At 41.1% G+C, this 24,482-nt stretch overlaps 1 protein-coding gene across 2 annotated transcripts in view; it reads right to left on the bottom strand.

Moving 5' to 3' along the window:
• hmcn1 (hemicentin 1) overlaps positions 1-24,482 on the bottom strand; it is an 86,861-nt gene that overhangs the window by 45,815 nt on the left and 16,564 nt on the right. For both annotated transcript variants that reach the window (XM_086115001.1, XM_086115002.1), the window contains exons 7-27: positions 19,677-19,797; positions 19,270-19,533; positions 19,040-19,184; positions 18,752-18,873; positions 18,114-18,383; positions 13,544-13,685; positions 13,339-13,466; positions 13,105-13,218; positions 11,861-12,019; positions 10,152-10,343; positions 9,982-10,077; positions 8,834-8,961; positions 8,600-8,744; positions 5,633-5,745; positions 2,866-3,025; positions 2,112-2,277; positions 1,630-1,757; positions 963-1,214; positions 628-723; positions 310-504; positions 94-224 (exon numbers count right to left, since the gene is read on the bottom strand). In XM_086115001.1, coding sequence (XP_085971127.1) covers positions 94-224; positions 310-504; positions 628-723; positions 963-1,214; positions 1,630-1,757; positions 2,112-2,277; positions 2,866-3,025; positions 5,633-5,745; positions 8,600-8,744; positions 8,834-8,961; positions 9,982-10,077; positions 10,152-10,343; positions 11,861-12,019; positions 13,105-13,218; positions 13,339-13,466; positions 13,544-13,685; positions 18,114-18,383; positions 18,752-18,873; positions 19,040-19,184; positions 19,270-19,533; positions 19,677-19,797 — 3,267 coding nt within the window. The remainder of the gene's footprint in view (positions 1-93; positions 225-309; positions 505-627; positions 724-962; positions 1,215-1,629; positions 1,758-2,111; positions 2,278-2,865; positions 3,026-5,632; positions 5,746-8,599; positions 8,745-8,833; positions 8,962-9,981; positions 10,078-10,151; positions 10,344-11,860; positions 12,020-13,104; positions 13,219-13,338; positions 13,467-13,543; positions 13,686-18,113; positions 18,384-18,751; positions 18,874-19,039; positions 19,185-19,269; positions 19,534-19,676; positions 19,798-24,482) is intronic.

Below are 24,482 nucleotides of genomic sequence, written 5' to 3'. Positions count from 1 at the left end.
AGATACTGACAGCAAAAACCTCGAGAAACTATGAAGGTACCGAATATAAAATATAAATAAATTGTTGAGTTTGCGCAGGTTGATTTTTCTTACAAGAGTTCCATCTTTGTACCAGGTGATGACTGGCATCGGGCTTCCTGTTATATCACAGGACAAATCGGTGGGCTGGTTCTGAACCACAGAAAGGTTTCCTGATGTGTCACTGTCACGGAGTGTTGGGGGAACTGGGAAACATTAGGTTTGGTTATAATAGGAGATGCAATCAGGAGAGCTTTTAGGAGTAATGAGCAAATTAATTGGGTCAGCCACCATTGACTTTGAGCTGATACTTCCTCTCTGTGGACCCAGCATCATTAGCGGCAGAACAGACATACTCCCCCTCGTCCAGCGGTGACAAAGATGCCAGAATCAACATTGTGCCATCCTCCAGAATAGACACACCGGGCTCGTTACCGGTAAGTACCTGGCCGTTACGTAACCATTGAATCACTGGCTTGGGAAGCCCTGCGGAGACAAGGCGAGAAAAAGAGGCTCAGTGTACTTAAGATACTTTTGAAAAAAGTGTATGCACCTTCAACATAGACATGATTAGTGAATGAATAACCATAGCTGATTTCAGTGATGTACCTTTGGCGGGGCAAGGGAAGGCAATGCGTTGATTTGCAACTCTCTCCTGTAAGTGACTATTGAATGGGGGCTCCAAAACTTCAACCACCGGGGGAACTGCAATTAACCACAGGGACAGTTACACACCACAACGAATAAAAAAAAATCTACCGCGGCCAAACAGTTAACAAAATCGACCAAACTAAGTTGTGTTTGTCATACTCAAATCGGGCATCCATATGTGTGTGTTGCTCCTGAAAATATGATTTCCAAACAATATTTCAATAATTTCCTGCGGCATTCGTAAGTACATCTTGAATACGATATCCACTGATGAAGCAATATTTGAAAGTAACCTTGTATTAGTAGTTGCACTTGAGCTTCATCGCTGCCTGCAATGTTGACTGCTGTACATGTATAGGTTCCTTCATCTCCCAGCCCCACTGGGCCCAAAGTGAGACTGCCATCGGGGGACATCGGATACGTCTTGCCATCCTTTGTCCAGGAAAGGTTGGGCTTCGGTACACCTTGTACGATGCACAGAAGCTCGACAAGATGACCCATCTGGACTTTCATGATCTTGGGACCCGCCTGGATATTAGGGGGCACTGATGGGTAGAGGTCAAGATTAAAACTTTGTTTGTCCCATCTGAACCTGTATGCTACTTATACAATTTAATCATCAAACATACTGGGACAACCTGACAGGAAATTTAAAAAAATAATAATACAAATGAAAGCACATCCACATATCAGCCTTAAGAGTTTCTGCTCTTCAGGGAAGACTTTATTACTATGGAAGACAGAAAGAATTACTTCACAAGTATAACCGAATAATGGATTTTTTGTCATTATGAGGTGTGTCACAACACTTGAATATTAATTCAAATAAATTAGAAAACCCAGCACTCTAGAATTAAAATGTTTATGTATCATTGATGATCATACTGTGACTGAATCTCCAATTCATGTAAAATGGTTTATTTGCTAGTACTGCCGCTGAATAGGTGAACACAAACTTACCCAGAACACTCAATTCAATGGATTGAGTTAGATTGCCAGCAATGTTGGAGGCAATGCATACATAGAGTCCACTGTCTGACACTTTGGTCTCGAAGATTTTCAGTGACCCTGAGGGGAGCTGATTGTGTCTGAAAGCAGCACAAAGACATTTAAAGCTACCGGTAGTTAACTCATTAAATGCAGTGTGAATATGAATAGAAATAGTCCGTATACCATGTACAGACCAGACAATGTTGCATACTACTCATAATGTCAATGCAGCTACCCTACAAAGCATTACTTATTGTATGGGTGCCATATTTCGCAGAGTTATGTTGGAGTATTTCTCCATCATCCTGTACTGTCTATTGAGCACATGCATCTGACAAACCTCATTTTTTCACCGTGCGGGTAGATCGCAGTGACAATGACTATATTCTACCCTAACACCATATATATATAGTGTGTGTGGGTGTGTGTGGTCCAAAAAATGTATGTTTTACCTTGGTGAGTAAGGAGAGATGAGTTGTCTCTCCCTGGCCCAGCTAATGGAGGGAGGGGGGACACTATGTACTTCACATAGTAAAATTGCATCCTCACCCTCAATCACTGACATCCTTGTTGGGACAGAGGAGCCTCTGGCGCCACTAGTATTGGACCTCGGGCGTACTGGAAACGCAAATGGTGAAGAGTGTCAATCAATCAAAAAAAAAAAGCCATTTACTATTGTATGTAGCCTTTCATTTAGAATCACATAATGTTCCAGTTTTCTCAGCATTTTGTTAATACAGGTACATGTTTGTCAAGTTCACCCTGCTTCTCCCTCTTTGCCTGCTTTTTGGGGTCCTCCACCACCATGTACGTGACAATTTAATCATGAAGGCTCATTGTGTATTTTGGTAGAAGGATAATATAGCTAATATAGATACATATAGCATGTGTTGCCCTCATTATAAGGCATATACAGTATAAGGCTTTTTTTTTTTTGCGGCTCCAGACATATTTGTTTTTCGTTTTTTTGGTCCAATGGCTCTTTCAACATTTTAGGTTGCCGACCCCTGGTCTAGCCGCATCATTATAATGACTCCATAAATCCCACCATTTATTTTCCCAAGAGTTTTCACAAGAACACATTTAATGATATGATTTAAAGCATATTGTTGAATCATTGTCTGCAGCATTTGAGGTCTTCCCCCAAATTTAGGAAAAGTGAGCATAAGTGTGTTATGGTTGCCTCTCTTTTTGCAAAAGCATTACCAAAGACAGTTAGCTGGACTTTTCTTGAGGTGTGACCAGCAGCATTGGCAGCTGTGCAGAGGAACTCTCCTGTCTCATTTCCAGAGGGTGAGGCAATCAGCAGGCTGCCGTCAGAGTCCAAGGAGAAGGCTGGACCACCCACATTTACAGGCTCCCCACCCTTCAAAATAGATCACAAAAGAATGAATGGAAGCACCCGCTGCTCAAATTATTAAAACCAGAATTCAACTAAAAAGAAATTTGGATTTAAAAAAAAAAGTCACACAATTAACTGAACCAAAACCCAGTTAACATTTAGGGCATGGCATTCCAATTCGGAGGGACTCCACACAAAGACATATGTCAATGTGGCTCGGACCAGACAAGCTAGTTTACAGTCACCCAGGTAGTTTAATGGTACAAACACATGGGGAACAAACATGGGGCCTCACACAGACATGCCGGAATATTGAAATTCCAGAGTGGATTTTGAGTTAAAATTGATTTCCAGGCATGTGACGCTCAAAAACCCCTGGAGCTCTTCAACTGTAGCTTGAGATATTGAACATACACATGCAATCTCTAATGCATATTCGTAGCCCATACAGAGATTATTGCTGCCTAACACACACAAAAAGGAAACAGCAGCAAAGTATTTTGAGTGAAGCCAAAAACACATTTAGGAGTTAAATTAGGAGTCAGTGTGTTATAAAATGCTCTTACATTTGGATTAATGTCTTTGAAATTATTTATTGTGACTGTTGTCATTCCATGATACTGACTGGCTGTGCTGACAGCCCAGAAAGTGATATTTCAATTTGTGTTTACCTTCTCTTGCCTTTTATTATTCCGCTGAATACAAATGCTTATTTTGGAATTGTCAGTACAGCGACGCTGTATGAAGGAAATCTGAGCTGAGACCTTTTTTTCTACAAGAGACTGAAAGAGTCACAGAAAGATGTAGAAGTGGACGTCCTTTGGCCACATCCCATGCTGATGATCGCTACATTGTGAACAATGCCCTGAGAAACCGGATGATAAATGCCACTCAACTCCAGGCATGTTTAAGGGAAGTGAGAGGCACCCAAGCGTCACGTTAACCATTCCAAACCGCTAACATCAGTGTGGTCTGCATGCTAAATGACCTGCAAGGGTACCTGAACACACCACCAGGCCTCATCGTCTTGCATGGGCCAGGGAGCATTTACACTGGACGAGATACTAGTGTTGTCGGCGATGCCAAGAAGAGCGCTGCTTACTAGCCACTTTTTTCGCCAGATGAGCTTTTGGTGGTGGGGGTGTTACAGTGTGGGCAGGTGTGTCCAGTCGGTACAGAACTGCCCTACACTTGGGACAGTGACAAGCCCATATTACCTGAATAACATTATGATTTCCAGTGATTGTGCTTCTACATGAACAACATGGGCCTAATTTCATCTTCACGGAACGACAATGCTCCTCCAGCTCATCAAGGTCGCATCGTCAAGGAACGGTTGTTGAGAACTGGTGTACCTCAAATGGAATGGTCTGCACTTTTTTCAGACCTGAATCCTATTGAAAACCTGTGGGATCAGCTGAGTCGCCGTGTAGAGGCTCAAAACGCTGCATGCACCCCAGAACCTCAATGATCTGGGGGCTACCCTTCAAGAAGAATGGGACGCCGTGCCTCAGCAGAAAATAAATCGACTTATGAACAGCATGAGACATTGTCGTCATCAAGGTGTAATCGATGCTCAAGGGCACTTGATGAGTGATTGAGATTAAACATCTCAATCACTCATCAAGTCATTTTTTGTTGTAGTGTACCCACTATTGTTGTTGACTTTAGTTTCAATTAATTGTTTGAGATGAGGAAATTACCAGTGCATCCTGCTACTTAAATGCCCTATTTTCATGTCGCGTGAACCTTTTACATTTTCCATAAATTTCACCTGAAAGCCAAATATCACTAACTTTTTGTGGGTAATATATATAATAATAATTGATAATGCCACTATATCTCCTTCCCCCCAGGTGAAGAGTCTGGGTGTCATCTTTGACAGTTCACTGTCCTTTCACTCCCACATCAATATCATTACCCGGTCCGCTCATTTCCACCTTCGCAATATAAACCGCCTCCGTCCCTCACTCACTCCTCACACCACTGCTATCTTTGTTCACAGTCTCGTCACTTCCCGTATTGACTACTGTAACTCACTCCTCTTCGGTGTCCATCAAAAATTCCTCCACAAACTTCAACTTGTTCAGAATTCAGCAGCCCAGATCATCACGAGAACCCCCTCCTTCCATCATATCACCCCCATCCTCCGACAGCTCCACTGGCTTCCTGTCAAACTTAGAATCAACTTCAAATTACTTCTCTATACATTCAAAGCCATCCATAACCTTGCGCCCCCCTATCTGTCAGATCTTCTTCAAATCTCCATTCCCCCTCGCTCACTCAGGTCCTCATCCTCCCTCCACCTTTTTCTACCCTCTGCCCGTCTCAGTACAATGGGGTGCAGAGCCTTCAGTCGCTCTGCCCCCAAACTCTGGAACTCACTTCCTCCCAACATTCGTAATATTGACTCTCTTTCCATATTCAAAACCCAGCTCAAAACCCACCTATTCAGACTTGCCTACCCGCCTTAAATCTTTCTTTCTTTCTTTATTATTTTATCTGTGTTTTACTATTGCTCTTGGTTGTACAGTGTCCTTGAGTGTTATGAAAGGCGCTTGCAAATGTGATGTATTATTATTATTATTATTAATATAAATAAAAGAAAATGATGTAAATACCATTACAGACCTTAGACCAGGTGGTCTCAGGTGTGGGTATCCCACTGGCACGGCAGGGCAGAGAGATGGGTGTCCCCTCAATCGTGCTGAACACTTGAGGGCCATGTTGAATGGATGGAATCACTAATAGCAGAAACAAAGTTGGAAAGTCATTGCAATCATTTTGTGGATAAACTATTTTAACATTACTGGGATGTCTTGCATCTCAGAAGCATCTGGAGAATGGCTTTTCCTTCAGTGAAAACTTGGCAAAGGTAATTCATTTTCCTTTTCTCTCCATCTTGTTACTGTCCCGTGATGTTTTTTTTGTTTTTTTACTTCGCTCACCTATCACTGAAAAAACAAAATTTTGTCTGTCACAAGTGTTACACTGAACTAACAGAAAAGGGGAAATGCTCTTGAATGGATTAATGTAATTCATTTCTTTATTGAAAATTTGGTTGTCACAGCAGCTTCATTATCCTGGCATCTGTCCATTTGTTTTTGGCCAATTCTTAATGGTCACTTTTTTTTTTTTTTACATCACCTTGTCAAGCATGAAACTATGGGCTTCATTTTATTTCCCTTTCAATTTGCTCATCTTTCTGTGTTTTCTATTTTTGCGGCTATCTAGGCACCTGGGGGCGGCAAGGTTGATGTAATCGTAAGCACATCCACTTCACAGTTCTGAGGTTTGAATCGAGGTTTTGGCATTCCTGTGTGGAGTGGAGCATACTCTCCCTATGTTTGCGTGGGTTTCTTCATGACCTCTGGCATCAGATATTCCAAAAACGTCCATTTATCCATCCATTTCTCATGCATCCATTTTCAACACCGTTTATCCTGAACAGGGTCGCGGGGGGTGTTGGAGCCTATCCCAGCTGACTTCGGGTGGAAGGCACCCTGAACTGGCTGCCAGTCAGTTGTTGGGCACATAGGGACGAGCAACCATTCACACCCGCAAACACACCGTCACTGAGTGGGAAGCGATCCCACGCTGCCCGCTCACAAGTCAGGCGAGTGTACCACTACACCATCAGCGACACGTGGATTTATAATTTTTTTCATTTTAAAAAATGCAACACCTTTCAACATTTTCACCTCTTTTAACCTTCTGATGCAGACCATGTTTTGGATTTATTATTAGAATACATTGTGGGCCAATAAAAAGCTGCAAGTGGCCCCAGGGCCAAACCTTTGCCACCCTAATTTATACATCACATATGATTGACCGATGTAAATGTAAGACCAGTGCACTGAAAAAAATCAATGATTATACGGCCCAAACACTTGTTGTGAAATGTGTACAAAAATGTGTTTCAAGATTAGCTTTCAAATAAATATTATTTTTCCTTGCTCCAGCCTGTAGCCTTCCACCCTATTTGTGGAAAATTGGCCTTGAAAATGCTTTGAAAGAGATGTGGGGGAGAAACCTCTCTCCCTCAGCAGAGGCAATTAAATACACAAAGGTCAATCCAGATATTTCTAGTCAAAAGCAAAATAGGTTGGCTTGCATCACAACCCCCAAAGGTTTAGGAGAATGTGTAACCTGTTACACTGATCTGATTTTCCTGCATAAAAAATATGTCCTTCACCATCTTGTATGCCATATCCACCATATCCATTCATTTTCTATTCTGCTTATCCTAATTTTTTTGATGGTGGCGCGGGCACCCGCAGCGGCTCCTCTTGTTGTCTGTTGTCTGTTTAAGAGGGAGGAAATTTCATCTGTGCTGTATGCACATTTGACAATAAAGTTGTACTTGATACTTGATACTTGACTAATCAGGGTCGTGGGTGAGCCGGAACCAATAAGAACAGTGCATTTTGTTCTGCATCCTGATTGGCTAAGGGACTGTAGACCAATGTCAATAGTCTCCAAGCCTCGTCTCTGTACAGCTTGCCAAATTTACATAGGCGGCAAAAACAGGTTTTGATCTTTGGTTTCATTCTATAGTACAGTATTGTGTAATAATTGTAAAAAAAAAATAAAGCTGACTGGAACTGTCGTGATTCTAAGTTCATGGTAATATTAAATCATTTTACCATCATTTCTACATGATGGCAAAATGACAATATATGTTATTTGCTCAAGCACGGGTGTCAAACTCATTTCACATTGTGGGCCACATACGGCCTCAGTAGATGTCAAGTGGGCCGGACCATTAAAATTATAACATACTCTGCTATAATTAACCAAAATAACATGTCTTTCCTTTGTTTTGGTCGAAAGAAGCACAAGAACATTAGGAAAATGTTGAAATTTAATGAACATAACTTTTACAAAACATTTCATGAGGCACCTTGGATTTCCTTAGACAAATGTGCAATTTACTTTTATCATTCACATATACAGTATGCATTGCAACTGATCCAACTGATTATACAAAGGCACAATCAGTAATATAGTAATGCGCTTTAAGATTAAACGAGATTTATAAAGAAAGGAATTTTCAAACCATTTACATATAAAATCAAAATTTAATCCCTGCCTATGCGTCTGCTGTGTTGGGTCTGTCTCGATGACAGACTGAGACTGCTGTTGTCTTCTACTTTGATCAAAACAGTGTGTCCCCTAGCGGATACTCCATGAATTGCACCTTATTAAAATATTCATTCGTGTCTTGTATGCATTTTTTCACTTTTGAATTATCCTCCGGGCCGGTTCCAGCCCGCGGGCCGTACGTTTGAAACTAAATCTACGCTAAAATCTCTTGGTCTTTACGTAAAATTCACTCACCAACCAGTTACTGTCATGTGTGAGGAAGCTGGAAAATGAGAACTCCCATGCAGGCATGAGAAAAACATGCAAACTCCTCACAAGTAAGGCGGTAGCAGAGATTCAAACCTCAAAACTGTGAGGCAGTATACTGCTGTGAAGTGGGAATTTCTCCATTGTGAGACTATGAAAGGTTTTCTTGTCTTATAAATAAATATGTGTCTCATTGTTTGTTTGTTTGTGTTATGTTGTGTACCCGTGGTCATCTTTGTACACTACCGTGGACGTTGACAGCTGTGGTGTGATTGGTGGCACCAACAAGGCTCTCAGCCAAGCATGTGTAGTCACCAGCGTCGTCCAGCTGAACTCGCTCAATGTGCAGACTGCCATCCCTCCGTACAGTCACATACTCATCTGAGGTCACCTAAAAAAAAATGGCAGGCTTATGGCATATGCATGACAACTTTTCAACTTCTGTTTAACTTCTATTTATTAAAGATCCGTTGTACTTACAAGGCCATAGTTGTGCAGCCACTGTCTGTCGGGCAGTGGATTGCCAGCCAACAGTACACAGGGTAAAGTCAACTGCTGGTCCTTGATCACACTGATCATTGCTGGACTCATTGCAATGACAGGCGTCACTGCAGACAACATTCAAGCGATTACGGATTGCTTCGGTCAAGAAAAGTTGGCCATTGATCGCGAAAAAGTGAATTAATTACTTCTGGGACGGGTTTTGGGTTTTGTTCGATGAAAGAACACTTCAACAACACATCTTAATTAAACACTTTTTTTTCAAATGATTTGGAAACCAATTTGATTTGATTGCAGCCGTCAGCCATTAGTGATACTTCACAGAGTTTGTATTTTCAACGAGAGGGGAAAAAAAAAGAACGACTGGTTGCTGTAAACACAAAGCAATATAAACACTATGTGAATTTTCCACATCCGCTAAAAGGAAGGACACTCACACTTTGTTTCCCCGCAGAGGTGATCATATGCTTGCAAGAAAAAACGTGTGAACTCTTTGAAATTAGCTCGATTTCTGCATAACTTACTCACAAAATGCCATTTGATCATTTGATTTTAGTCACATTAATATATAAATATACAATTTTCCAATAGCTAATAGATAAACACAGGGCGGAATCCACTAAAGGTTTGCGAGGCTTTTGTGTTGCGCTAACCAGTCAAAATGGAGAAAATAGATAGCCTAATTGATAAACAACGTCTAATTCACTAACACAAGTGATAATAGCCCACACACAGTTTTGGGGGCGCAAACAACATCGACAGAAAGCTGGCGTAAAATTACCGCAGATCAAGTGAAGCCTCTTTTGTTTGATGTCCATTAGGCAATTGCAGAGGAGTGAATTCAAATATGCGATAATGTGGGTCTGTACTTTGACCTTGGAGTGTTTTCACAGCAGAGGAACGGTCAAACGGACACAGTTGTTCACAGGGTACATGGGTTCAAATACTAACAAAGTCGCATGTGTCAATGCTCAAAACGGTACATCACGACCAATTGCGCCATTTGTTTTGTTGCCGTTCATTTTTTGTTTTAGGAACTGTACTGTGACCTTTATACGGACCGACAAATGAATAAAATAAAACAAAGCTACAGTGCCAACATATTTCATATCAAATCTCATTCTTACCCAGTCCTGTCACAGTGATGCTTGCGTGGGTTTGGATCTTGCCAAAATGGTTGGAAGCCTCACAGACATATTCTGTCTCATCCTCAACCCACAGGTCTGACATGGGGAAGAAATGTTTCAACCCAAATAATGGACTTCACAGTCCGCATGCCTGTGAATGTGAAACTCACTGGTGATATGAAGACCTCGCTTGTCTTGAGTCATGATGCTACGTCCGTGGTGCTGATTGAAAAGGGGCAAACCGTCCAGTCTCCTCCAGGTGACTTGTGGATCTGGATAGCCTTGGGCTTGGCATGGCAGGGTCACATTGGAACCAATGTCCACCGCCACGTTTAATGGCTCTTGGGTGAACTTTGGTGCATCTGCAATGAAGTTGAAGTGGGCAAGGGTCATTATATTTCATCTGCGTGTAATATGTGCTGAAGGCAACTAAGCTGCCCATTCAGTAAGGATTGTGCACAGACTCATCAAAGAGCTGCCCAGTGACTGAAGTGTCAGTACACTCAATATTGCCGTCATTTTCGTGTTTGTGTGTAGGTGCAAAAAATCCAAGTATAGCTTTTATCTGGCTATGAAAGCATATACCACACAGCTAATTAACATATAAACTACCAGTACCGGTAATCATCTTGTGCCTTGGAACTGAATGTGGAAAGATGTCATTTTAATGGCTACCGGTATATATAATCTTTTAAAATGTTATTTTCTAGTTATTACAAATATAGACATGTAGCATTTTATTGATACTAGACAATATGCTTTTTCTACATACATGTACATTTAAAATATGCTAACACTTGGCTCGGCAAGCATTACAGTTTCTCATGTGGCCCTTTTGCAAATTTATTTGCCTCAGAAAGTTGATGGTTGTAAAACTAACTGCATTCACTGTTTGAGGCAGCTGTTTAAAGGCAGAAGCTCTCCTTGTCATTCCTCATGTTTGCACACCAATTACACACTCAATCAAAATGTGTGCCACATTTGATGCGTTTAGTGCAATACGTTGTCCCATCCCACTCCCACAGAAAAAAATCACATCCCAGTCCCGGTCCTGGACCATAGTAAAAAAAAAAACATTTGTATTTTGTACCATCCGAATCCATGATCAAAGGTAAAGTTTACTTCAATCCCGTGAGAATCCTGAGGGAATTCCGTGACCCGTGGGATTCCCAAAAATATGTCAACCTCTATTGCATAGTACAGGGTGACCCAAAAAGATGCGTACCCATATTTTATTCGATAAAAAATCCTTTTTTTAACGAATGTCTTTTCTGTTGCAGGACGTGAAAGGTGAACCTATGGATGATCGTTTTTAGCTATAGTTGCCCCAAAAATGTCTTGGACAAATCAGCAGAAGATATTCTCCCTGGAGATCTATTTTGCAACAAAATCATACCAGAGTGTACAGATTCAGTTTCGAAAACGTTTCCATTGTCGCAACTTTCCACCAAAATCAACGATTGTTAGTTGGGTTACGAAGTTCAGAGAGCATGGGACTGTAGTGAACTTATGTTCTAAAGCCACAGGGGGAACTTATTCAGGCAGTGTGTAAAAGTGATTGACAACTTTGTCAGACGAGTACAGGTTTGCTTGCAACGGAATGGTGGACATTTGGAACACATCTTGGGAAAGCCATAAATTGACTAAAAATTGACAGAAATAGCTGAAACTCTGGTGAATGGTCTTCCATAAACTGAATAATGTGTGGTTGTAATTTGAAATAAATAGCTTTTTAATCAAACTCACAATTGAAATTTTCATGGGTACGCATCTTTTTGGGTCACCATGTACTTTAGATCGGCATTCATATACATTCTCCATTCCGCATTTACATATGAAAAAAAAAACCTAATGAAAACATAAACAATTGCACACATACCCCCAACATCAAGAGCAACCTTTCCTGATGAAGTGCCAGCAGTGTTGGAAGCCACACAAGTGTAGTCTCCAGCATCAACTTCCTGGGTATTCTTGATGGTCATTGTACCTGCCAGTGCATCTATGTCCAACGAAGCTGTTGATTGCAGCTGGACATCACCTGGCGAGCAGAAGAAATTGCTTAAGCTTGTACTTGTTACTCAATTTTATTTTCTATTTTATCGTTTGTCTAAAATGTGATTCATGTGATTATGTCTCTGTGTTGTTACACTGAAAACATTTGGAGTGATAGTTACTTGAAAAAAACGTTTTTATCACATTTTATTTGCATAGTAATATCAATGCATCTATTTTCAACACCGCTTATCCTGAACAGGGTTGCGGGGAGTTGCTGGAGCCTTTCCCAGCGGACTTTTTGTGGAAGGCGGACGACACCCTGAACTGGACACCAATCAGTCACAGGGCACATATAGAAACAAACAACCATTCACACCCACATCCACACTGTCACTGAGTGGGAACCGATCCCACACTGCCCACAGACAAGTCAGGCGAGTGTACCGCTCCACCATCAGCGACTGTGCACAGTAATAGTTTATTTTAAAATAAAGTCACTCACGGGTTGAGGAACAAACCCACAACCTTCAGGTTGGAAGAAAACCACTTTACCACCGAAGCCATTTGTTAGTAGTAGTCTCCAATAAGGAGAACTCAAAAATGGTCTGTTTTTTGGAGCTACGAGTATCGTGTCCGACACCAGCAATAGGCTAACTAAAACACAGTATGAACGGCATGGCTCAGGTTGGAGAGTAGCTGTCTCCAAACCTGAAGGTTGTGGCTTCATTCCCTAAGTCTTGTGTGACTAAACTACCGTATTTTCCGCAATATAAGGCTCTTTTTCATATATAGGGTGCACCGCATTATAAGGCACATAGAATAGAAGCTACAATAGTGGCTAAGGTTAGGTTATGCATTCATTAGATGGAGCTACGCTAAAGGGAATACAATACAATACAGATTTACTTAAATAGAGCTTTAACAACCGCTGCCGCTGTAACAAAGCGCTTGACAGAACATTCAAATTACTACGTCCAAGAAATCAGAATATCGATCCATATACAAGCCATATCGGACTATAGGGCGCACTGTCGGCTTTTGAGAAAATGGAATACTTGTAGGTGCGCAGCTTATAGAATAATACTATGCATGTCAAATTCACTTGAAAACGCTACTTGTAAAATGTACCTTTGTACCACCAGATCTCTGGGTGGGGGATTCCTGATGCAGAACAGGCCATCACGGTGTTTTCTCCAATACCAGTGAGAATCTCATCAACAGCCACTGTCACCACAGGAGATTCTACGGACAAAGCAGTTAACTAAGTATTGTACAGTACTTGGGTGTAGTTTGTGTTTTTATTGTTAAAGTAAATGTCTCTTGTCTGTGTACATTCAAGAAATGCCAGTGTGTATCATTCACCGATGTAAGTGAGGATGGAAACCATGGAGTCAGTTCCCGCTTGGTTGCTGGCCAAGCAGCCATAAACACCTTCATCCATCTTCTCTATGTTTCTTATTGATAGCGTGCCATCACCTGTCATTCTGTGTCTGAACAAAATTATGTTTTGCATCTTAACCAAGTGCAAATAAAATGTGAAACACTTTCAAAAGAATAGTGAATTTACCTGCTTGATGCCATAATAAACATGCCGTTGTGTGTCCAAGCCAGGAAGGGTGGCGGGTAGCCACTGGCTGAGCATCTGATCTTGACTTCTTCTCCTGATGTAAACGTCTGGTTCCGAGGCTCCACGGAGACACGAGGCATCTCTAAAGGGAAAATGACATTCCAGATTTATAGAATATAGTTTACTTGTCAAAAAGCAGCGCAGTGTTCTACGGCATCTACTGTAGTTCAGGCACTCATAAATTGAATCAACGTGAAGAGTTGCTCCAACTAAGAAGGTTATTAGTTGTCGCCAGTCCTGGATAACTGTGGAATCTTCAGAGAGGAGCCACTTGATTCATGATGTGTCCCTCAACACTTTAAGGGTGTGTTCCGCTATAACTGCCAAATTGAGTCACCGAACTCCACTTGTAGAAAGTTCAGCGTGGGGAAACGGCTTCCAGCATAAATCACAATTTCAGTGCGCATCAATGATATAATAATGTGATTTATTCCTGCTACATCGCTTGACATAGCACAGCATGAAGCTCTACTGTATACACCAGAATGTCAGATGTAAGTACATGGATTCTCGTGCAGACAAACGAGACCATCCTCTTGCTTGTCTCTTTGGATGGATGAAGTCACCCTGTCCACAGATGGCAAGGACACTTGGAGTAAAGACCTTTTTTTTTTACCTAAATTTGCAGCATTATAGCTTTAAAACATACTTTCTTACCGAGCTTCCACTCGTAAGTCATGCTCACACCCACTCCCTGCCTCTCTTCTGTCAATTTCATCACATAAGATTCCTTATTTTGTTCCTAAAATCATTCATTACACCTACAGTACATAAACTACAATGGCTGTTGTTTTTGGTACTGTACGTATAATGCATAGTTGGAGAGCCTTTATATGTTCTCTTTTGTGATCAACTTCCACATACTGGTTAGCAATGGAAAAAACAAAACCCATCCATTTTTTTAAACTACTTTTACTGTTCAAGGTCATGGAAGTTTCTGGATTGTATCCCAGCCGACTTTAGAGCAGGCATGTCCAATTCCAATCCTCGAGGGCCCCGAGCAAGAATGCTTCAGACGTGTCCCTCCTCCAACACACCTGATTCAATTATGACTTGATCACGATCCTGATCATTTGAATCAGGTATGTTGTGGGAGGGAGACATCGAAAACATGTTGGATAGGGGCCATCGAGGACAGGGTTGGACACCCCAGCTCGGGAGAAAAGTCAAAATATGGACTGCTTCGAAGAATGAAGGGGAATTGATCAGCTGCATACAAGTCATCTGTGTTTTATTGTATGTATCGATCTAATAAAACATGCATATTAATGAGCATTTACATGAAAGTATGCAAGATTATAGCTATCGGCTGATCTCAGTTTCTACTCCCTTGGCAGACTGATGAAACATTTCAAGCAAACATTAAAAATAGGCTAAGAAAAATCAAGACATACACAATCCAAGTACCTCAGTTCTCATTTAAGTTTGCTACTGCTCTCTGTCATTGTCTGCACTTTCATACCTCTAGACACATTTTGCAAATATCAATAAGGAATTGAAATACTCATTTTGGCACACTGATTACAGAGAGTCACACAAAGGTTTTCAACTCGTTTTTGTTTACAAGCTTGCACCATTGGCTGATATTTGAAGTGTAATATTTATGAATATAACATCTAAACCGTGTGCCCTCATTGAATACGGTAAATAATGGTACTATATTGGCAAGAGTGCTGTGATGTTCCTGACGTCAGTATCATCCTGCATCATTACTGGAGTTATTAGAAAGTATTTTCTTCTCAAAGCCAGAGGAATCAGAGGCAAAATAGGGAACGAGCAAACAAAATGATGCTCAAATCATTTGATCCTTAGTCTTGGTAAGTATCAATTACGTTATCCTCCTCGAAGGTTTTATTGTTGGATTCAAAGGAGCAACAATGTTTGACAACATGAACATGAAGATGACGATATCTATGTTTCGTTTTCTATGTCACGTTTTACATGGTCCCAAACAGCAGGGAGGCAGGGAGGATTGACCAAAATGTATTGAACAAAAATACACACAGGAGTACAATGGAAAAACACTAAGTCGAAGTGCTCAAACAAATGCCTGGAAATCACAAGGAAGCCAAAGTAACAAAATAAACCCGTGCCATTAAAACAAAATGTGACAGGAGCTGAGCACACAGTCACATACTCATAACTCACAATGACCCAACAAAGACTGACAGAACTCAGGGAACTAAATACAAGCAAAGTGACGAGACAACGAGAAACATCTGGACAAGACACAAAGGGTTGACTTGAGGGAACTGATTGGTTCAACACAAGGGACAGGTGGTGACAAAAAGGGCATATGAGGAAACAAAACCAAACATAACCATCTATCTATCTATCTATCTATCTATCTATCTATCTATCTATCTATCTATCTATCTATCTATCTCGCTTATGCTCATCAGGATGTGCTGAAGCCTGTCCCAAAAGTGAAAAAATGCATTATAGACACGGAATGAATATTTTTCATAAAATGCACTTCATGGATTATCCACTAGGGGGAACACTGTTTTGATCAGCATAGAAGACAACATTGTTTTACTCAGAGAAGAAAACAGCAGTCTCGGTCTGTCACTGAAACAGACCCAACACATCAGACGGTATCAATGCGCCAAGGCTTCTTTTTACCAAAACAAAGGAAAGACATGATATTTTGGTTATTTATACCAGAGTATGGTAGAAAGTTAATGGTGCAGCCCACTTGACATATACCGAGTCCGTATGTGGCCCACAATGTGAAATGAGTTTGACACCCCTGTCATATAATATATAAACAAAGAACCATTCACACTCACATTTACACCTTTGGACAATTTACAGTCTTCAATGAACCTAACGTGTGGATATGGAATATGGCCAAAGCCAGAGGTGTCCGTCAACAACCTACGCAAGCACAGGGGGAACATATGAACTCCACTCAGGAAGTCCAGAGCCCCGATTCGAACCCCCAACCTCCGAAATGTCAGGCGGGTGTGCTAACCACATGCACTGTGCCACCCAATAGTATATACAGGTATGTATGTAATATATATAACGCAACTTCAACATTAAGTCCATCTTCAGTCCAAGACCAAGAAAAAAAGTCTTTCTCAGTCCTGCGATGCAAATACACGTGATAGAAAAAGGCACATGGCATCACATATGCATTTTCAACCTACTCTCAAGTCAACGACATTCTGTCAAAGTGTTGCGGGTGATCAGACCTGAGTCTCTTCAAAGGGAGGCAAATGGCTATGATAGCAAAGACGGGGGGTAATTACAATCCCTTCATAGCTTGCTGACAGCTGTTTGAGAGAGGGAGTGAGAAAAAAGACACACACATGCACACACGCACGCACACACACATACACACACACACACACACACACGCACACACAAAATAGGTCTGAATCTTAGTTTAAAAAAGAAAATGTCATATAAAGTCATGCAGAAAAAGGCATGGTGGAATAAAGTAACAAAGGTTAGGTATCAAAACCTGGCTCAAACTTTTCGAAGGAGGAATTTTGGTAGCACCATATGGCCTGTGAATTAGCTTCTCTTCCGACTGGCGGTTGTCTAACAAAGTCAACGCAGTAGAGCGTGCAAATACTTGTTTCTCTCTCTCGTTCTTTCTTGGCCTCCTGACTCTCTGTAATGGGCTCCGGCTTTTATTACTGCTACACCTCACTCCTGATTCTTGAAATGTGAAAAACATAACGCTCTCGAAATGTAATATCCTTAATTTGGAAAATTAATTCAGAAAACTAAATGCTTTCACGTGCCCAATAAAGCATTCGAGGGAATTATAGTGAGGCAAAAAAGGAAGTAGGGCATATACTGTAGACACAGCATAGGATCACATATTCAGAGGTTGGGCTTGCAAAGTTTTGTGATGTCAGACAGTGTAAATCGCACAGGCAAATATCCATTCCCTGTTTTCCTTACATTATCAGGGATGGCGTTAAATCGCTTAGTTCTGTTTGAATCTGAATTCTTACTCACACTAAGACATTGGACAAGTCTTTAACTTTAAACTTCCATCTTGGTGGGAGCAGTTTTGAATCGTAGACAATAAAATCAATCACTCACTCAGATAACATGATTGATCACCAATGACTGTGAATGTGTTTGGGAATACCAATTTTATGTGCAGGCCCTCCTCAGTTTCCCTAAGCACAAATCAACATTCATAAACACTTGGTTTGATGAATTTGGTGGATATACTTGATCGTCTTGAACTCAACATTGTCATAAATCTTCTGGATGAATGAGAATAGAAACTGTGAGCCAGGCTCTCTTGTCCAATACCAGATACCTCTGAATGTTTTCCTATTTGAGCCTGTGTGCACTTTCCTGTTATGAGGCAACACCATGGGGAATTGGAAGACAAGGAGGCACTGACAAATAAATACATCTACGCAGCAAAAAAAATAAAACAATAACAAAAAGCACAAGCACAATGTCATTGAAAAACAGCGGATCAGACAAGGATGGATGAAGAAAATGGACATCGGTGTAAAAACACACTCCTTACCTTGCACAACAAGGTTGACTCGCTCTGCTGTCATCCCTCCTTCATTTACAGCAATACACTCATACCAGCCTGAGTGATCCGCCGTCACAGAAGATACTTGAAGTGAAAGATTAGTCAAGACGCGAACCCGAGGGTCCAGACGGGCGTCAAGACCCTCTCTCAACCAAGTTAGGTTGAAGCCGACTGTGCTGATAACATGGCAGGTGAGGACAGCTCGGGATCCGGGCGAAACTGTTACGTTGCCTTCAACTGTGACAGCGGGAGGTGGCTCTGCATAAAGAGGACATCAGAATAGTATCTTGTCAGGATGCTACCTGGACGCCTCTCTGGTGAGGTGTTCTGGGAGGAGGCCCTGGGGATGACCCAGGACACGCTGGAGAGACTGTCTCCCAGCTGGTTTGGCAACACCTCATGACACCCCAGGAAGAGCTGAGCAAAGTGGCTAGGGAGAGGAAAGTCTGGGCTTCCCTGCTGAAGCTGCTGTCCCCGCAACCCGAACTCAGATAAGCGGAAGGGAATGAATGAATGAGGGTTTGTGGTTTCTGAATATTGTGGAAATAACCAATAAATAATCTGGAAATAACCAAGAAAATATCCTTATGGAAGAGGAAGTGAATTGTGCTCAAATATACGCTGACCTGATACATCCAGGAAGGTGCGAGCTCGTCCTGTCCCAGCGCTGTTAACAGCAATGCACTCGTAGTAGCCTTCATCCTTTGAAGTTACCACTTCTATTTCCCATGATGCCGTGTCAGACTCCCTGGAATGAAATACGTTTCAGAGCTTTAGGACATCCAGCGGTACTGTACATTGTATTGAAGTATGTTTTCAGTAAGCTGCATAATTGTGTAGCGTGAAATAGTTTTTTTTCTTCCTGTTTTTAGTAACAATAACGGTTTTATGTCATCGGCAGTGTCCCTGCTAACCTGAATAATTGATCCATCCCAAGTCGCCTTCCATCATTGCTGAACCGTAGTGTGAAGGGAATCAGGCTTTCCACTTGACATCTTACACCCCCTTTCCGGAGATAATAACCATGGGTAATTGCTGGCATCAAGACTTTCGGAGCATCTAATAAGAGATACATCAGAAAGCAAAGTTCATCTCTCATCGTTCATATTGCCAATGTACGGTATGTACAACCTGCATCACTGACCTGGTATAATACTTGAGAAGGACACACTGGAGACTCTCTGGAAAACGAAACCATCCCGGTCAAATCCCGTCACCCGCAGAAAGAAGGCTTCATTTGGTGGAATAAAATCGGTGATGTTCCAGAGGCTGTACGGTTGGCGTTCAGGATAGTAACGGATTGGCAGAGTTTTAATGACTCTGCCTGTTATTGCCAAGAGCTCGAGCCGATCGGCTCGAGCAGGTGGAGAAAGCCCAGTTGTGTTCAGCAGGATGTGGGTTGGAATACCTGGAAAGTTAATCGAATTTATATTTCAACTGCAATGTTCAAAAACTGGCCAAATGATGGCACTGAAGGGAAAATAATGGATGAAAGACAAACAAAGCTCTGTGGACATGAACTAACTGGAACCAATATTTCAACTCACTAACCTTGAACTGGACGACTGATCGTCTTTTTGAAATCCATTGTGGGCTTTCGGGAGAACCCAGCTCGGAAATCTATGCTGCTGAGACCTGAGATGCGAACTGAGTGTCTTCCATCACTAGAAGTCTGCAATTAAAAGAGATGACTTGACAAATCATATTTGATTTTCTCTAAACAATCCATGCATCATGAAATGTCGTGACATCTTTCCGGTAAAATCTCATGTATAGGCCTTTTCCGGTAAGTGTGGCATCAGCGGTTTTGAAGCGGTTCCACTTCAGAGAAATTCTATTTATTATCATTGTTTTAGCGTATATTTAGTCATTTTTTTGTATGCATCTGCTTGCGTGTTGTTGTCATTACATAGAGGGGAGGACAGTACATTGAGCTATCACTGCAGTGTACCTAACCAGATATGGCCGTAAAGGTTCTTCGCAGGTTCTGCTTTGATAAGCATTGGAGGCAGTGGTTTGTTAACATTCACAGGGATACATTTGTACTTCCAGATATCACCAAAGACTGTTCTTGGCGTTTTATTCCCGCTAGTATAATCCAGCCATCCACCCCACATGGGCACCTTATTGTTAACACTTGAAGTCAAAGAGCCATCATTTTGACGTTTCTCCAGTATTGATGTGTTGTTACTCTGTTTACATTGTTTAATGATGTTCTTGGCCTTTTGACTTTCTCTGTGTCTGTATGTAAATGTGACTTTCTATATTTAATTTCTATATGTCATATCTCTGTTTGACGTAGTTGCTTGTTACTGTAATAATGGTGTGGCTCTTACTACCAGAGACAAATTCCATGTGTGTTTATAGCAGCGTGTTATACCGGAGACAAATTCCTTGTGTGTTCTACAAACTTGGCCAATAAAGATGATTCTGATTCTGATTCAATAAAGATGATTTTGATTCTGATTGTAATTCTGATTAAGAGTGCGCTCCGCTAAAGTTTCCCTAACACCAGGAGTTTCGGTGCTTTATGACATTTAAGGTGGAAGTGCTGCCTGCATACAGTCCATGGACCTGTGCAGAAAGTTTAACCACAAGCAAGAACATTTTGATTCATGCAAGAATGACAAGCGGCATGGTGGCCAACAGGTTAGCACGTCTGTCTCACAGTGCAGAGGTGCAGGGTGCGATTCCGTCTCCAGCCTTCCTGTGTGGAGTTTGCATGTTCTCTCTGTGCCTGCATGTATTTTTCCCTAGTACACCAGTTTCCTCCCACATCCCCCCCCCCAAAAAAAAAACATGCATGGTGATATAATGAAACACTTTACATTGTCCATAGGTGTGATTGTGAGTGCAAATGGTTATTCATCTATGTGTGCCCTGTGATTGACTGGCAACCACTTCAGAGTGTACCCCGACAACTGCCCGAAGACAGCTGGGATAGGCTCCAGCACACCTGCAACCCTCTTGAGGATTAGCGGATTAGAAAATGGATGGATGGATGAATGGATGGATGGATGGATGCAAGAATGACTTGGTTTTAGCCCTGTTTCATTCCTTGTTAGTTGCTTTCATAGAATAGACGACCACCCATGGGTTTTAGCAACCTTGCTCGTGTTTGACTAGTGTTAAAAGCATTGCTGTGGTGTTAGCCTCCTTGCTAGTTGCTTTCAAATAATTCGTGGTGTCCTCCATGAATTATTGTAGACATGTTTTCCATGCTCTCCAACCTATGTCTATTGCCTCCAATCAAGCAATTCTTCACTAGTGTGAATCTAACTGTCTGCATTTGGCTTTTAGTGTCCTTGAACAAAGTGTTTGCAAACACAAAAATAAATGTAGATAAAGAAAACTGTACACAGTTCAATATAAGTGCAATACAAATATAGATATAGATATATATAAGCATATATGCAATGTATTGTATTGTATTGTATTGTCTCATGGACACTGTATGTTTGTATGTTAATATGTCTACTTCTGGTTGGGATCTGCTCTAACTAGAATACAGAAATCAGTCTGTAAATGCTCTGTCCTGATTTCACTGAAAATCTTTGCTTGTAACCATTTTTCAAAGTTGTTGGCAGGGCCTTTTTAAAGACAGACAGAAATGAGAGGCCCTTTATTTGACATGATAACAGCCTTTTGTGTGATTGCAAGCGTAGACAAGCCAAAATGATTGGGTCTGCCTGTGTGACGTTCAAACATCTAAGACCCGATCGTATAAAACCTGCCCAATTTGAAAATGACCCAACCGGTCTGACATTCAGAGTTAAATTAGACACACACACAAGCACGAAAATCAAAATGCATCTAATGGCTCATACGGTCTTCTTTGATGTCTGGCGCACATGTAGACCAAGTAATTGCTGTCAAAGTATAGGTTCGGGAGCGATAACGTAAAACATCTTGGATGTGTCACAGACTTGGCAGTGGGTGCAATCTAACTGTCAGTAGCATTTGCCTAGCATGAAAGAGAACACATGAAGGTAGTTTACTTCAGTGTGACAAAACTCCATATCAAAAAAGTGCTACTTCACTGCTAAGCATGTTAACAAGTGAAGCTGCTAAATCCATCTAATGTCGCTAGGACAATATCGATTATGTGGATTATTTAATTACGAAATGTGCAATTTCGCATTCATTTTAACAACAGTGAATAACCAAACTTTGGTAACTTTGGTAGCAGCTAAAAGCTGCAGTGAATGACAATTGCAAACAGAAATTTTACATAAAATGCAGCTGGGTCAGGACAAGACAACAACTGAGTAAAACACCTTTCTCCACTCCACTGAAAAATGTCTGATTAAAAGCAGATTAAAAAAGATCCAATTCCCTTACAAACACGATTCATTGCCAGAGCATAGAACTAGTCTGTCTCAGACTATTAGTATTACTGAAACCCAGCATGGCAGAAGAGTGAAATCCCCATAAAGTACAGTATGTTTCCCAGGTCTTTTGGATGTCTTGGGAAACAAATGAGAAGGACTTAGTTTTAGTCTTGAAGCCAGCAAAGAGCCATAGGATAGTTGAATTTGGAAAACGGCTTCATTGTCAACACCATGAGCAAAGCAAAAAAAAAAAAATTAGGATTTTTTTTTTCCCTTAGAAAGAGATAAAAGCGAACACAAGAAAGATCCAGAGAGTGATCAAATGAGACAGGAGCCTTTGGATGAAAGCTATGACTACTTCAATTAAAGTTCCCGCCAAATTCGAATGGAAATGTCACACACCACAAATGTCAATGCTCTTCCAGAAGTAACAAATCTATGCGGAATATTCCCTATCCTCCAAATATTTCCATGTCTGACACATGAAGAAAAATACAGAGCGCCTGCCTGTCTGTCTTCGTGTGTGAGAAATGGAAGAACCTTGTTGGACACAATATGTTGGAAGCTAGAGATGTGAGAGTTGGGCCATTACACTGAACATCATAACTAAAAGAAGAATTATACTTTATAAGGACCTTAACATGAGGGCATCTGGTCATTACATCCACAGGAACAGAATTTGTTCTTTTCGTTGAGGTGGATTTGCAACAGCTACTGTCTTTTGTACTTTGATTTGCTTGGAAATGTACCCAGAACGATTTGCCATGGAACATATTTTGAATTGGATATCACTCGCTGTCATATTTTCATATTTGAAGCAGTCTTTTCTGTTTTGTCTGTTATGTCTCAATAAGGGCATACTAAATGAAGAGATGCACCAATCAGACTCAATTCTGACTCGATTGAATACAATAGCAGATTTATTGTGAACCATTTGCCCAAAACATTTGCATTATAATAAAGGTTGTCTGCATTTGGTAATGACTTCGATTTGCTCTTCACCATCTTTTCTTGCCTTCAAAACATGTGAGGAGCGTTTTGGGCAAAGTTGTGTGGAGCCATGTTTGAAGGGTGTATATACTGTATGTGTATATATATATGTACAGTATAAGGTCGGGAACCAGTGACCTAGATTCTACCTCCTGAATTCTACCTCAGTGGTTCTTAACAGGGCTTCGGCGAATCGGTCACAGGGGTTCAACGGAGCCTCTGCCATGGAGGTTAAGGCGCCCCCGACTCAAGATGCCAATTAGTTATGACACGCCTGCTTGGCCATGGCTGGCTGCAGATGATCACATTATATTGCTTGTCCAGTCAGTGCTGCCAGAAATTTGGTTCGCTCAGTAGGCACCGTGTGACTGTCGTGATCGTACGTCATACAATTGAAAAAACCTATACTTATGCCATGTGATTTTACTTACTTTTTTTCTGGTTTTAATAAATGTGATTTTTTTTTAAATGTCTTTATTTTGTAAAAAAAAAAATCACATTTTTATTTTTCACTAATGAAGGGTTCAGTGAACGTGCATATGAACTGGTTGGGTTCGGTCGCTCTAACAAGGTTAATAACCACTGTTCTACCTTGTAAGACAGGATTCAAGGCATTAGCGTGCATTACACATTTCTGTAGACACAGTTGTGCTGAAACCAAAAAGCTGAGCACATGAAATTGTCAAAAAAGTCTCGGTATGCTCGAAAGCGGTAAGATTTAGGGACAACGAAAATAGCTCATTATTTATGAATTCGTTGGAATATGATGGGTGTTCCAATGGGTCAATACCTAGCCAAATCCTGATGTAAAACTTAATCATTTAACTTGAATAAAATATTTCACTGGAGCACTTGAGTCATTTGGGATGAATCTGAAGTGATGCCACAATCCTTCAGCTCATAAGTTTTCCCGTAAATCATGAAAGCACTGACACATAATGACGCTTCGAAGAGTAACTGTCACAGCAGAGAATACATGGCCCCTTCCACAAATCACTCAGGTAAGAAGCCTTGTGATTTCCCAACATCTGGCGCT

This window comes from Hippocampus guttulatus, chromosome 7 (assembly GCF_054856545.1).
Source record: "Hippocampus guttulatus isolate MCC_2025c chromosome 7, RoL_Hgut_1.0, whole genome shotgun sequence".
NCBI lineage: Eukaryota > Metazoa > Chordata > Actinopteri > Syngnathiformes > Syngnathidae > Hippocampus > Hippocampus guttulatus.
The sequence above is the reverse complement of the archived record's forward strand: the minus strand, read 5'-3'. Positions and strand labels throughout refer to the sequence as shown.